Below are 15051 nucleotides of genomic sequence, written 5' to 3'. Positions count from 1 at the left end.
AGCCGGGGCCTGTGCCCTCCCTCTGAAGACAAACTGCGGCCCTGGCAGAGTCAGGCCGTCTAAGCGTGAGGGCTGGCTCCAGCAGTGAGCCTGCCTGCGCCCCCCGCGCCCGGCCAGCGCCCAGAGCGCCTCTCCCGGCCGCTGGCGCGCTCCCTAGGCAGCCGCCTGCCGGCCGGCCACACAACAGCAGCCAGCCAGCCCGGAGCAGCAGGTGCGCGGAGCCGGAGCGGGAGCGGCGGCCGGGGCGTCCCCAGCACGCCGCAGGAGGAGCATGGCTGCCCGCTATGACCGCGCCATCACCGTGTTCTCCCCGGACGGGCACCTCTTCCAAGTGGAGTACGCCCAGGAGGCCGTGAAGAAGGGCTCCACGGCTGTGAGTGCGCCCTGGGCAGCCGGTCCCCGCGGCAGCGCCCGCCCGCCCTGCCTCCCCGGCGCCTTCTCGCTGGGCTGCCAGCGGGGAAGAGAGAGCCCCGTGGCAACTGACCTGCCCCCAGAGTGAGGGTGGGGAAGGAAAGGAGGCTCCCCATCTCCTCGGGGTGTGATAGGGAGAGACCCCTATGGGGAGGAGCTGGAGAAAAGAGAGACTCTCCTCCTCTGGGGAGGGGGCCAGAAGAGAGAGACTCCTCCACGGTGGAGCTGGGGTACGGAGAGACTCCCCCACAGGGGAGGCTGGAGAGGGAGAGACTCCCCCATAGGGGGCTGTGATAGAGGAGACTCTTCCAGGGGCCAGCAGAGGGAGCGACTCCCTAGGGTGGGGGGTGGACAGAGAGGGAGAGACTCCCCCTGGGGTGGGGCTGGGCTAGAGAGAGACTCCCTTGTCAGGGAGAGTTATGGTTTTGTACGCCCATTGGAGCAACACGACACACATTGGTGGTGTGACCGGCTGCCCCCAGTACATACCAAGAGACTGCCCCAAACTATAAGGAGAAAGGAGCTGGAGGCTCCCTCCTGGCATCAGGTTTTGAGTCTCACTGTCGCTGCTTGGGATGGAGGATGTTGTTGGGGTGTGTTTCAAAGTGACATTTACCTTTAGGAGCCTTGTGCCATTTAAAAAACAAATCAACAAAGGCCTCTCTCCATCCAGTTTTCCTCAGAGCTCGTGATACCAGCTCTGGTTGGTTTGCTGCAGAAAGGGAGTTTTTTAATAGAAGCCAGTAACTTCACGGCACTGACCCCCACTAAAAATGAAGGAAGGTGCCTCTACGGATGTAGTAAACTAGGAGATGCCCAAACTGTTTAGCTGTGGGACCCATGTGGGCAATTTGCCAGGAGCCCAAGTGGCACCCCAAATATGCATAAAACAGAGCAGACAGCCAGGTTGTCTGTAATATGCAGAGGTGTGGCCTGCAGGGTTGATTGATTTTAGCATGCTATCCTCTGGCTTGATTTGTGTCGTGGCATTGAGTATATAGACATACGGGAGATCCAGGCTTAGGTAATGACAAGAAAATGTTGATTCAGGTATCACACTCGCAGAATAGGTGACTCCTTGCCTAGTTCATGACTGCCTAGAAGGAACTGCTTACACACTTACAGGGCTAGATGTGATCATGCAGAAAAGTCACAGAGATATCAAGCTCTAAAAGAGACAGACATCCTATAGTGTACTCACAAATAGACCTTCACTACAATCTAACCTGTTGCCACTTGCATCAAGATAGAAAATTGCATGTTAGAACTTGTAGTTTTCAGGTTGCACATGTGTATTAAGTCTACGTTGTAGAATCATGTGACACACATTTTAACCACCATGCAAAAAGAGTTAGTTAAAAAATGTGGAAAAAAATAAAACATTTTAGTGTTTTCTTTGTTTAAAGAAACTGCAGTTTTTTTCTGCTAGCCCCCATGTTTAGATCCATTCTGTAAGAAAATTTAAAGTATGGCTCTACTCTGAACAATTATTCTGTAAAACTACCATTGTGACGTTCTGTAATTGTCTGTCTCTCATGCACTTCCATCTAGTATTTGCTGAACTTACAAGTAAAACAATTATTTTTCTTATTGCCAGCTCTGGAAGCTTAGTCTGAAAGTCAAGTTGGGTTCTTTCTGGATATCGTATTATCACCAGTTTAAAAATTCTGCAATTAGAGCTTGATTAGTTATTTTGTTCATGTGGATGGCAAGGTAGGATCATGCTCAAGTTACTTGCACACCTATAGTAACTCAGCTGTACTAGCAGGAGTAAAAAAAGTAGTATTTTTATCAGTAATGTAAATAGATATAACTGAGGAAGAAGATAACCTTTAACGTAATCATTTTTTTTACCATAACTGCACTGTAATAATTTTTTCGATTTGTAGGGAAAAACCTTTTTGTGACCCAAATAACATCTATATCAAAATAGAATTCTTTTTATCACCCAGTGTTTAGAAAATTGTGTTTGTGCACGCACGCATGTGTGTGCGCGCACACACGAAGTCCTTAATCCTCGAACAAGTTGTGCACAAGTAGATCTCACTGACATGGATGCAGGGGTCTGCTTGCATAGAACAATTTGAAGGACTTGGATCTTTAAATCAAGAATAAAAGGTGTAATGAGAAGATGGAAATGTCATAAGAAATCATCTATAGAAAACTCTCAACTAATTAAAATGTCTTGGGAAGCTGCAACAAATAGAATTGATGGACATACTGTCACTTTTTAAAGGATAGGCATTTTTACAGTGTGTATTTTTAAGATGCAGTGAAGGTATGAGACCACCAAGTATATCTTTCCTCAACATTCTAAAACTCCAGCTTATACCTTCATATTTTTGTAATGCTTCCTACGTTTGTTATTGTGACCTTTTACCTCATGTGAAATTGAGCTATATTTGTGTCTAAGGGTGACACAAAATGTCAGGAGAAGCTTGTCATTGGTTAGAATGCAGCAAAGGTTTAGTTTTGGGAAGGTGATGGGGGATGACATTGGAATGCTTGTCACTACTGAGTTGTGTAATGTAAGGTTTGGGGGCACTTTGCACTCTGAACTGCTTTTCTTGGGTGCCAGTGGGAGAAGGGAGCTTCTGGGATTGAGGCATCTCCATGATTTCTGCTTGCCTTTCCCCACCCCACCTCCTCCAAAAAAAAGAAAGGAGAGCATATTTCTTCTGTTTGTTTGTCCTCCCCTGCTGGGGGAGTGGTACTGGTTTTTAGAAGCTCTGTGTTGGAGGAGTGGATGTCTTTGAGCTCTTTGACTCTATCTTGGGACCTAGCAGCTCCTAAACTCTGTTCCTCTGCACACCCTACTCTGTCTTTAATTCATGTTCACCTTTAGATACTCCTGGGGGAATTCTGCACCACTGCACGTGTGCAGAATTCATTTCCCCGCAGATATCTTTGCTTTCTCGCAGAAAAGTGATTTTCTGACAGGGAAGCAAAGGGAAGCTGCAAGAGCAATCATGCACCACTCCCTAGCTTTGCAGGTACATCATTTCAGGTACCCGGAAAAGCCAGTGAAGCGGTAAATCACCACAGGTCTGGAGACACCCCAGCTTCTAATCCTGGCTGGGCTGGAGGCAGTAGAGAACGGGATTTCCTCTTCCCCTGCAAGAAGTCGCTAGGGCTGCGTCAGACCTACCCCCAGAAGACTCCCCCAGCTGCAGGAAGTTCACCTCCCCTGCTTCCTGCCCCCATTGCTCCTCAGCTGTGTGTGGAGGGGTCACTGTACAGGGAGCTGCTCCCCCATCTGCCCAAGCCCCATGCATCCAGACCTCCCATACCCAGACACTCCCACCAAGCCTCACCCCATACACCCAGAACCCCCCAGCCCTCCATACCCAAACCCCACCTCATTGAACCTCAACCCCTGCACCCGGATCCCCCGTACCCAAACCCCATTGCTTCTGGACCCCCCATCTCTGCACCCATACCACCCCCCACTGAGCTCCCTGCACTCAAACCCCACTCTGAGGAGCCCCACCTCCCTGCACCACCCTGAGCCCCCACATCCAGACCCTCACCCCACCGACCCCCAACTAGATGCACCCAGACCCCACCAAGCCTCACTCCCCCAGCACTGGGATTCCCCTGCTGAGATCCCCACACCCAGACCCTTCTGCTGAGCCCCAACCACTTTCACCTGGAAGCCCCTGCAGAGTCCCATTGCCCCTGCACCTGGAACCGCCCTAACGAACCTCTGTGCATCCAGATCCCCCCACACCTAGATCCCCCACTGAACTGCCTGTACCCAGATTGTCCCACAGAGAATCCTCACCAAGCCTCACTCCCCCAGCACTGGGATTCCCCTGCTGAGATCCCCACACCCAGACCCTTCTGCTGAGCCCCAACCACTTTCACCTGGAAGCCCCTGCAGAGTCCCATTGCCCCTGCACCTGGAACCGCCCTAACGAACCTCTGTGCATCCAGATCCCCCCACACCTAGATCCCCCACTGAACTGCCTGTACCCAGATTGTCCCACAGAGAATCCTCTCACCCCACACTTGGATCCCCTCACACTGAGCCCCTGCACACTTGGATCCTGTCTGGTTGAACCTGCCTGCCTCATGCCTGGCGCAAAGGGACAGGCCCCTAGGGTATTTCTGGGACAGGCCCAGCCTTGTGCTGTGTCAGGTTCAGGTGCAGCCTGAGTCCTGGGAGTGGGGAAACTGAAGGCTGATTTCTCACCTTCATGCAGTCAGTGGCCTGTGCTCCCACCTGCCATGCTGGAGCCTCTGCATTTATTTATCGACAAATAAAACTTGCAGAATTTTACAGTATTGCGTGCAGAATTTTTAATTTTTTGGCACAGAATGCCCTCTGGAGTATTTAGAGCACTTGGAATTCTGACAGTGATTCAGTCATCCAGGGAATAAGTTCTGATTAGAATGGGGAGAAAATACCCAGTAATAAATAAAAGAAAGATAGAAACAAAGCTCTCACTCGATACGGAGATATTGAAAATTGTCTCCGCTATTACAATAATGTCAGCCTTTGTTGCCCATCTCTCCCATTCTGCCCCTTATGCATGGTTGGAGCTTCCTGTGAACATCCACAAAGAATATCTTTATCCTTTTAAAAACCCCTCCTTAAAACTCTCTTTTGCCATGATGCCTACAAAACAATCTTGACATCAGTTAGGCAGCTGGTGTGCTGATACTACAGGTTGTCATGCTGCCCAATATTGTCTCATTGGTTCCTTCTGCTCCTCTGTCTGTCTCACGGTATTCACCTCTTGTAACTTATACTTAGATTGTAAATTCTTTGGACAGTGATTGTCTTTTTGTTCTGTGATTGTACAGCACCTACTACAGTGAAATGCTGGTCTGTAACTGGGACTCTTGGGTGCAACTGCAATACAAATAATAAATAAGACATCCACAGTTTCTTAGTATGGCAGCATACCCACCGTACCATCTTCATTTCTAACAGAGAGTCAAATATTACTGTTTTTTACTTATTGAGTACCATCGCTGTGGAGACTGTAACAGTCTAAGGGTATGTCCACACTATGAAATTAGGTCGAATTTATAGAAGTCGAATTTTTAGAAAGAGATTTTATACAGTTGATTGTGTGTGTCCCCACTTAAAACCATTAAGTCAGCGGAGTGCGTCCACAGTACGAAGGCTAGCGTCGACTTCTGGAGTGTTGCACTGTGGGTAGCTATCCCACAGTTCCCGCAGTCTCTGCCGCCCATTGGAATTCTGGGTTGAGATTCCAATGCCTGATGAAGCAAAAAACATTGTCGCGGGTGGTTCTGGGTACATGGCGTCAGGCCCCCATTCCCTCTCTCCCTCCATGAAAGCAACGGCAGACAATCATTTTGCGCCTTTTTTAATGGGTTACCCGTGCAGACACCATACCACGGCAAGCATGGAGCTCGCTCAGCTCACCGTATGTCTCCTGGGTGTTGGCAGACGTGGGACTGCATTGCTACCCAGCAGCAGCTCATTGCCTTGTGGCAGCAGATAGTGCAGTACAACTAATAGCCATCCTCATCATCTCCTGGGTGCTCTGGCCGGCCTTGGTCAGGTCAGTTGGGGTGCCTGGGCAGACATGGGTGCTCCTGGCAGATCTCGGTGAGGTCTGTCGGGCGTGCGTGGGCGGACATGGGTGCTCTTATTCAGCAAAGAATTAGGCATATACATAATTTCATTCTCATAGCTTGGGGGCTTAAATGTAAAGTGTCATTCTTACCCTAAGTATCATACTATCTTCATTATATTGTTAATGATGAAAAATGTTTCTAAGGTTAATTATTTTTTTATGATGACTTAACAGGTTGGAATTCGAGGGCTGGACATAGTTGTATTGGGGGTAGAGAGAAAGTCTGTTGCCAAACTTCAGGAAGAAAGAACTGTGAGAAAGATTTGTGCACTTGATGATCATGTCTGCATGGCTTTTGCAGGTATTGGTTATAGAGTTATTGCTCTGTGGAGCATCTTATTGCAGATATATGTTGTGCAAGAGGGCTTTAAAGACCTGTTCCTGGATTTAAGAAAAAATATTACTGAGGTGGTCAGGATAGTTCAGGAGACTGGTAAGGCTTTTGCTTTTACATCATAGGTTTATATGTAGTGAACAGAAATCACTGCCTAATGAAGTTTTTTTTTCAGTGGCTGGTGGGAAATAATTTGGTCTTTAGAAAATTCTGAACATTTAGGGATTTTTGATTGACGCTTTCCTTTTTTTCCCCTCTTGTTCAGGTAGATATGTAGATCGTTAGCAGTGATGTGGCCAGTTGGAGCAGCAAGCTGCCTGTAGGCTGGCTGCACTAGCCTTAAACAGACCAAGGGAGAAGAGAACACTGTACCTGTGACTCCATCCCCAGAAAAAGAAATTGGGTTAATATTGGGGAAAACCCCATAAATATGGGGGAGACATTATGGGACTGGAAAAGCACACATATCCCATTCTTCTTTCCAGGGGCAGACACAGTGATCACTTTCTGAGGGTAGGGAGAGAAATACCCTCCCATGCATGAGACAGCAACGGGGGGGAAGGTGCATGTGTGAACACCTGTTGCCTGCCCCCCCCCCCACTCCACCAAGGACTAGCTTGGGGGACATTTAGACAGACATCCCCCTTCAGAAAAGGTTGGGGGAAGAAGAACTCAGCGGTTTGTTTACATGTTTGCAGCTTCCCATTCCCTCCCTATTATTGCTTGCAGGGAGAGAGAAGAGAGGGGACCACAGAGAGACCCTGGAACCCCTCTTTTTAGGCTGTGGTGGTGCTCCTTTCAGCTCTCCCTTCCCTTGTTTATTTTAGGGCTACTGTAGCTTCTACAGCCTGCTCCTGCTAGGCCTGAGTGCCTCTGCTGATTATGTATGAATCTGCCTGAACAGGGGTGAGACTTCTGCCTGCAGAATAGAAGGAAAAGGAAAGGATTAGTTAGGGGTCCTTAAAATTTCAAAACACATGCATGCGCATGCATGTACATACACAGAGCATAATTAGTCATTTACACATCCTAGCCCTTACTGTTATAAAAAGTGATAAATGAATAAAACTGCTAGGGTTTTTATGGAAGATTCAGCAAGAACTCCTTAAGATGTCCATTTGCCTCAGTAGCTCTTTAGTGCCCACCTTGCTGCACCATTTTTTGTATGAGAAAAGAAGAAGTGTAATGTAATTAGGTCCTGAAACACTTGTGCATGTGTTTAATATTAAGCACACAAGTGCCCTCATTGACTGTGTTTGCAGGATTGAGGTCTGAGAGATGAGAGTGGAAAGACATTTTGAAGAGGACATAAGGGTGTATTTTATTCTAGAAGAAGGTGTAACAAGTTTTGGTTGTCACTTGACCCACTTGATAATTTAAAGATACACTGTCAATTTAAATTTAGCTTCTGTCTCAAAATGTCTTGCCTACTACTGTTACAGGCAACATGGAAGATTATTATAACTAAACAAAGTAGAGAACAATATTTTTTTATCTTTATTTTTTTCTTTCCTTCTCAGTTTGTTTGCTTTTGTGCAATTGACCATACTTTGTGAACGGTCAGTTTGCCTTCTGTAGTCAGTCTCAGAAAGAGGAAAATGACTTTCACAAGGCAAGAGGGAGAAAAAAAAGTAATTCTTCTTAAATGATACATGTATTGTTTCATAAAGAAAGAATATTCACTGTGTTGTAACATATTTGATAATTATGATTATGTAGGTCTGACTGCTGATGCTAGAATAATAATTAACAGAGCCCGTGTGGAGTGTCAAAGCCATAAACTTACTGTTGAGGATCCAGTCACAGTAGAATATATAACACGCTATATAGCATCTTTAAAGCAGGTAAGTATCTTACTTAGTGTTGTTAGTTTTCTGTAGGGGCCTTTAGATAACACTATTTAAAAACAAACAAGCTGCTTCTATTTCACAGCAGTAGAAATAGAAGCCAGGTGTGAGATTGCCAGTAAAAATGGGAGCCTGGTTAAATTTTCTATCACTGGACTTTTAAGAATGCAAATAGTGTTTGAAAGAAGTAGTACTAGTATTTTCCACAAGAAAATAGTTTCCATAATTAGCTTTTCTGTTTGGCGGACCACCTGCAAATATCGCTCCTGCTCTACTCTCATGTGCTGTAGTCCCTTTCATACATTTCCTACCTTATTTGGAAATGAAAATATATTATTGTATAACAAAAGTTAAGATAAAACAAATTTAAAAAAGCTTTTTTCAGATCAGTACTAGATAGTGTGAAGTGCTAAATTTAATGCAGATCCTTAATCTCAGAATGTCCTTCTTTCTTCATATTAGTGGAACAGTTAGGAATAGTCTAATCAATCATATGTCTATGGGGAGATGATTGTTGAAATCTGCTAATAACAGTACCCTGCACCCTGTTTGCAATAGCTTCATATGTAAAAATATTTAAGCAATATGTTTATTTTTAAATTCCTACAATTAGTTTAGACCTTGTTGAGAATAGTGTACTTCGTGTCTCACTAAAAGCCAAATTCTGCCGTCAGTTACTCCTGTGCAAACTTCACTAGGGTTGTGCCAGTATAACACAGAGCAGAATTTAATCCCAGAATATTTAGGAATTGCATTCTCCCAGTGGTATGTTGTTATTAATAATCAGTTATAGGTTAAATTGCTGTGTAGAGTCTTTTCAGTTTTATGCTGTTTCATATGTACTAGACTGATAACATTCCATGAAGGTAAAAATGTTAAAACTTTACATCTTGTTCATAGCGCTATACACAGAGCAATGGACGTAGACCTTTTGGTATTTCTGCCTTGATTGTGGGCTTTGATGATGATGGTAGTCCCAGATTGTATCAGACAGACCCATCTGGTACATATCATTCTTGGAAGGTAAGCTCCAACTTAATTCATAAATTGTATTATCTTAGTGCAAATATTTGCATAGGCAGTGTATCTCAATGAAGTCTGATGTTGCATGTTGTACTATGGATTCACATAAACAAAGAATCTGTTCCATGCTTTCAGAAGGCTAGTTACAGTTGTTTGAGCACCAAAGCTAATTGAGGGTACGTTTACACTGGAATAAAAGACCCACAGCCCAGTCATGGTTGACCCAGGTCAGCTGACTTGTTGCAGGGCTAAAAATTGCTGTGTACATGTTCAGGCTCAGGCTGGAGCCAGAACTCTGGGCCCCTCCCTCCTCGCAGGGTCCCAGAGCTTGGTCTCCATCCCAAGCCCAAACATCTGCATAGCCCCACGGCCCAAGGCAGACGAACTGGGCTGGCTGTGGGTGTTGAATTACTGTATAGATGTAGCCTTAGCCTTATAGTTAAAGAATTAGTGAATCCACAGCAAAAATAAGAAAATAAATTTAAAATATATACAACAGCAAACATATTGCATGGTGATTGTGTGTTCGGTGTCATCAATTATGAAGAGAGAACCTCTCCACAGTGAATGTTGAAACCAGATTCCATTATAAAGCCCTATTTCAAACTCCCCCTCTCCTTTTAAACTTTCCCATGGGAAAACGGAGGCATGGCCTGAAAATTACCATATCTACTCTGAGAGCAAAAGAGCATACAGGAGAGATATTTAAAGACAGTGGGTCCAACCTTATGAGTTACGGGTCATTTAAAAACTACCTTACTTTAAATTTTATTTGTCTCCCTTTTGCTCAAAAACAGCTTGTTACTACTCTTTCAAGCTTTCTATTTCCATTTATAGGCATCACCTAGCCCCTTCTCAGCTGGGTCTGATAATTGCACAGGACTGCTGGCCCCAAGCCCTTAAATGGGGAGACCACCCTGTTATAGCAAGGAAGTCCTAGCGTGGTCAATTTATGGAAAAGGGGGTTCTGGCGTGAAAAAGCTTGAGAACCATTGTTCTAATATTTTCATGTCCTCAGGTGTTACAAGACCTAGGACCACTAACGATATTTTCAAAGTGCTTCAAATTAACAAAGTTTATTATGCTGTTTTGTCGTCTTTCCTTAAAAACGTAAAGGCCTGGAAATCTTGAAAATGTTGTTGTATTCCACATGGAAACAGTGAAATAAAGTCTTTTCTGCCAATATTGCAAAACCCAAATCACATGTTACATAACGATAGTGGGGGAATTGCCAAATCAGTATCGTGTGAGAAATGTGTGGAGACCAAATGAGTTTGATTTGGTAAAACAAATTAATGTACATCATGGTGAGATACATAACTGTGTGTCTTCTACAGGCAAATGTAATTGGTCGCAATGCTAAAACTGTGCGTGAATTTTTGGAGAAGAATTACACAGAAGAAGCTATAGCAACTGACAAAGAAGCTATCAAATTAGCAATAAGAGCTTTGCTAGAAGTATGTAATCCAGTAGAATGCATACAATAAATGCTTTCAGAAAAGCTTGTTTTTCTTCGTCTTGTAACGTACTTGTAATGATGTTTTTGTTGTATACTAGGTTGTCCAATCTGGTGGAAAAAACATTGAACTTGCAATAATAAGGAGAAACCAACCACTGCAGGTATGAGTTATTGATTACATAGAAATAAAATGATGATTTCTATACAGAATCTTCTGACAAAAATTATTCCAGTTTACATCTGTGCATTTCAACTGGATGTATAAAGTGTCCCTAACATCTGGTAAAACAATATTATGTGACTTCTGTTGTGTCTCTCTAGATTGATTCTGTGAGCTATGTAGTAACTGCTGATAATTTATATTGTACTATAAGAAGCTGTGTTGGGAACATTCAGTGCAGGAAACTGTTCTGGGAACATATAAAAACATACTTTTCTGGTTTTTGTGTGGGAGACATTATCACGTAGCTTACATGGCGAGACTCATAGTAAATTTTGATATTGTACAGTTCTAAAGAAGCATTTTTGCAATTTAATATTTCTGGCAAACATTTTGTGACCCTTTTTGTAGCTGCTATTACAGTGGAAAAGACAGACACCAGGCATGACAATTAAAAAATAAGATTTCCATAGAGTATTTCCCTTCTTTTGGAATAAACAACTCCATTCTTCTTCATATATTACCCGCATAATAGATAAGTGTACATAATCTCTTTAAGCAATTTTAACTGTTTGAGTTGTCTGGAATTTTAGTAAGATGTGATATTTAGTACTTAGTCCCAAATGACAGAATTTCTTTGGAATATTGTAACTTCATTATTTCTGCTGCATCTGAAAGAAGTCCAGTTCTAGAATAAATTCTTGGCAAGATTGTCAAAAGATTTTGACTTTTAAAGATAAATGGTGGTGTACACACTCTTGGAATAAACGCATCTTCTACAAACTGCATTCATCATTACACCCTTAGCAGTGTATCACCACTTCCTGCAGTAACACCCACATCCTGTAGACTCAAGTTCAGTAAACCTTTACGTCCATACATTGCTGTCGTGAATTCTGTATGCACAGGGTGAATTGAATGATGAATTGTCAATTGAAGATAGCTGGCTAGAATTTGAGCCAAAATTACATATGTGCTTTATTGAAGATAGAGTGATAGGAAAGACACCCTGTTAGGACAGGTTTATTTCTGTGAAGCCCTGGAGAGGTGGAGGTGATAGAATCATAGAATTTAAGGTCAGAAGGGACCATTATGATCATCTAGTCTGACCTCCTGCACAATGCAGGCCACAGAATCTCACTCACCCACCACTCCTGTAACAAACCCCTAACTTGCGTCTGAACTACTGAAGTCCTCAATTCGTGGTTTAAGGACTTCAAGGTGCAGAGAATCCTCCAGCAAGTGACCGGTGCCCCATGCTGCAGAGGAAGGCAAAACCCCCCCAGGGCTTCTACCAATCTGCCCTGGTGGAAAATTCCTTCCCAACCCCAAATATGGTGATCAGCTAAACCCTGAGCATGTGGGCAAGACTCACCAGACAGACACCCAGGAAAGAATTCTCTGTAGTAACTCAGATCCCACCCCATCTAACATCCCATCACAGGACATTGGGCATATCTACTGCTAATAGTTGAAGATCAATTAATTGCCAAAATTAGGCTATTCCATCATATCATCCCCTCCATAAACTTATCAAGCTTAAGTCTTGAAGCCAGATATGTCTTTTGCCTCCACTGCTTCCCTTGGAAGGCTGTTCCAGAACTTCACTCCTCTGATGGTTAGAAACCTTTGTCTGATTTCAAGTCTAAACTTCCTGATGGCCAGTTTATATCCATTTGTTGTTGTGTCCACATTGGTACTGAGCTTAAATAATTCTCCCTCCATGGTATTTATCCCTCTGATATATTTATAGAGAGCAATCATATCTCCTCTCAGCCTTCTTTTGGTTAGGCTAAACAAGCCAAGCTCTTTGTCTCCTTTCATAAGACAGGTCTTCCATTCCTCGGATCATGCTAGTAGCCCTTCTCTGTACCTGTTCCAGTTTGAATTCATCCTTCTTAAACATGGGAGACGAGAAAGTGCATCAACTCAGCAGGAGCTCCCCAGGACACTTACTTCTGGGAATGCAGGGGAAATGAGGACACTGCCTAACCCTTTGAAAGAGCAGGGCATGTACTTCATAGATCAGGGGCAGCCAAACTGTGGCTCATGAGCCATGTGCGACTCTTTTACAGTTAAAGTGCGGCTCGCGGAGCCCCCTAAGTCCCCCCATTCTCCACCTATGGGGTGATGGATTATGGGCTTCTCCCCAGCTGGGGGTTTTGGGGCTTCAGCCCTGTGAAGCGTACCTGCCATGGCTCGGGGCTTCAGCAGGAGCAAGGCTGAAGCCCCGAGCCCCATCAGGTGCCTCATGCAGGACTAAAGCCCTGAGCCCCAGCAGTTGCTCCCTGGCTCTCGAACTTCTGAAGATTGTCATATGTGGCTAGGAGGGTCAGTAAGTCTGGCCATCTCTGTCATAGATAAAAGTGGCCCTTAGTATTCTTCCGTCTGTTATGAGGGTGGTAGAGGCACCCTCGCATAGACATTTTTTTCCCCCAGTCCATAAACATGGCTTTAATTCTTATATTCGCTATTTTCTTTCAGTGATATTATATGGATTTCTAACACTTGTAACCAATCTGAAGGTTTGGGTAACAACATATTTATAAAGAACTAAGAGGGTTATTAGATAAACCATTTGCCTTTAATTTCTGGTAAGAGTCTATTAGGATTTGGTTCCAGCTGGAGGTCTGAGTGAGTGTCCACAAAACTCATTTAAATTGCTAGTGGACAGCCCAATAAAATTAAATCCTCACACACAATTTGACAGAATTGCCAGTCTGTACTGAAGAAGCCTAGGTTCATGCCAGTATAGTCACTAAATTGCCTTCTGCCATTAAAGTTGTTACTAGAGTAGCTCATGGTACAGCTATCTCATAATATCTGGCCTGTGAATTCACTTATAAGGAAAATAATCATCCCTGGCAGTCTCTTAATCTGCCAGGTTTATAAATGCAAATCTGCATAAACACACACCTTGACTTCAAAAAATTAACACAGGTTTGGTTCTCTCAATTTGTGTCTCAGATGGGAGCTTTTGAAACTTTTTTTTTTCAACACTTCAGGAGTAAGTTTTGGAGCTGTGAAATGTAATTGAATCTGTGGATTAAAAAAGTGTAGATGGAATCCATATTAGTTACACTTTATACAATTCTTTGTCCTATGTTCCATTTCAGATTTTTAGTGCAAAGGACATTGAATCACAAGTTGCAGAAATAGAGAAGGAAAAAGAAGACTCTGAAAAGAAAAAGAAGAAAAGTATTTAAATCCCAGATAAATGCTGATGGCTGTTTATTAAAATGTTTCTGAAGTTTTAACAAATACTAGCTGACCACAATATTTACAGCTGCTGAATAAACTTGTCTCTTTCATTATCAAATACTCTAGTTTTCTGAATCCTGTCACAATTACAAATGTGCTGGTCCTAATGTGCTTGTATTTACTATTGTGTGCAAACAGGCAGGTATTTGCACCTTACCATTCCTCCATTTATTTATTGTTTACATATTCAGCATTAAAAGGCATTGTCAAACTTCCTGTAAGCAAATTATCTCCAAACTATTGGTGAATCTCTGTACAAGATATAAAAGGTTTCCAAGTGTTCAATTTTTTCTTATGTAACTTTTTGCAAGTTTGATAAGTTTGTGTTTACATAGTATTACTGTTACATATGGAATGCAAATTAAGAATTCAATAAAGTTCTGATTTATGTTTCGACTGTTTAATTTATTGTGTTGCATTTTCCAAAGCATGTTGCACTGCTAGTCTTTCTCTATTGTGGATGGCACAACACATTGAATTGCACCACTGTTTGAATGATAGAAACACCTTTCTCCTATTAGTGGATTGTACAAGATAGTGCATGGTATTTTTCTTAATGTATTTGTATTATATTCAGCTTTCAAAATTTTAACTGACAAAGCCTATCATTTATTGGACCAACTTCTGTTCTCCAACAGAAGTTGGTCCAATAAAAGATATTACCACACCCATCTTGTCTGCCTAATATCCTGGGACTGATATGGCTACAATTGTACTGCATACAAAGCCTATCGTGTTAGTACTCCACTAAATATATTTGTCGCACAGTTAAACATTTTAGTGCAGTGCACCCCTTCTCAGGGGTATTTTTTAATTGAATCTCTCCTACCCTTGCAGCCTTTCAGTTGCCTAGTTTCTCTCTCCCTACCCATTATTATTTTTCTTCCTCTCTCTTCCTTCCTTTATCTTATCTCTCCCTCAGTTTCTCTCTTTACTTACTC

General features: G+C 43.3%; 1 protein-coding gene across 2 annotated transcripts; it reads left to right on the top strand.

Moving 5' to 3' along the window:
* Positions 1-14503, top strand: PSMA8 (proteasome 20S subunit alpha 8). 2 transcript variants are annotated; one of them, XM_048837175.2, is made up of 7 exons: positions 14-373; positions 6201-6327; positions 8080-8204; positions 9108-9230; positions 10568-10687; positions 10788-10850; positions 13966-14503. In XM_048837175.2, the coding sequence occupies exons 1-7, from the start codon at positions 272-274 to the stop codon at positions 14053-14055; spliced, it is 750 nt and encodes a 249-aa protein (XP_048693132.1). In that variant the 5' UTR covers positions 14-271; the 3' UTR covers positions 14056-14503. The 2 variants fall into 2 exon arrangements, with proteins under 2 accessions (XP_048693133.1, XP_048693132.1); XM_048837176.2 differs by lacking the exon at positions 10568-10687 and having other exon boundaries at positions 1-373.
* Positions 14504-15051: the final 548 nt, after the last annotated feature.

The sequence above is a fragment of the Caretta caretta genome, chromosome 2, assembly GCF_965140235.1.
Source record: "Caretta caretta isolate rCarCar2 chromosome 2, rCarCar1.hap1, whole genome shotgun sequence".
Classification (NCBI taxonomy): Eukaryota; Metazoa; Chordata; order Testudines; family Cheloniidae; genus Caretta; species Caretta caretta.
Note: the sequence above shows the minus strand (reverse complement) of the source record. Positions and strands in the feature narration are given on the sequence as shown.

Excerpts from the sequence above, each read along its gene's own strand:
- PSMA8 (XM_048837175.2), top strand. The coding sequence starts at position 272 with ATGGCTGCCCGCTATGACCGCGCCATCACCGTGTTCTCCCCGGACGGG. Across the intron at positions 374-6,200 it reads TGAAGAAGGGCTCCACGGCT|GTTGGAATTCGAGGGCTGGA; the intron begins GTGAGTGCGCCC and ends ATGACTTAACAG. Across the intron at positions 10,688-10,787 it reads CAATAAGAGCTTTGCTAGAA|GTTGTCCAATCTGGTGGAAA; the intron begins GTATGTAATCCA and ends GTTGTATACTAG.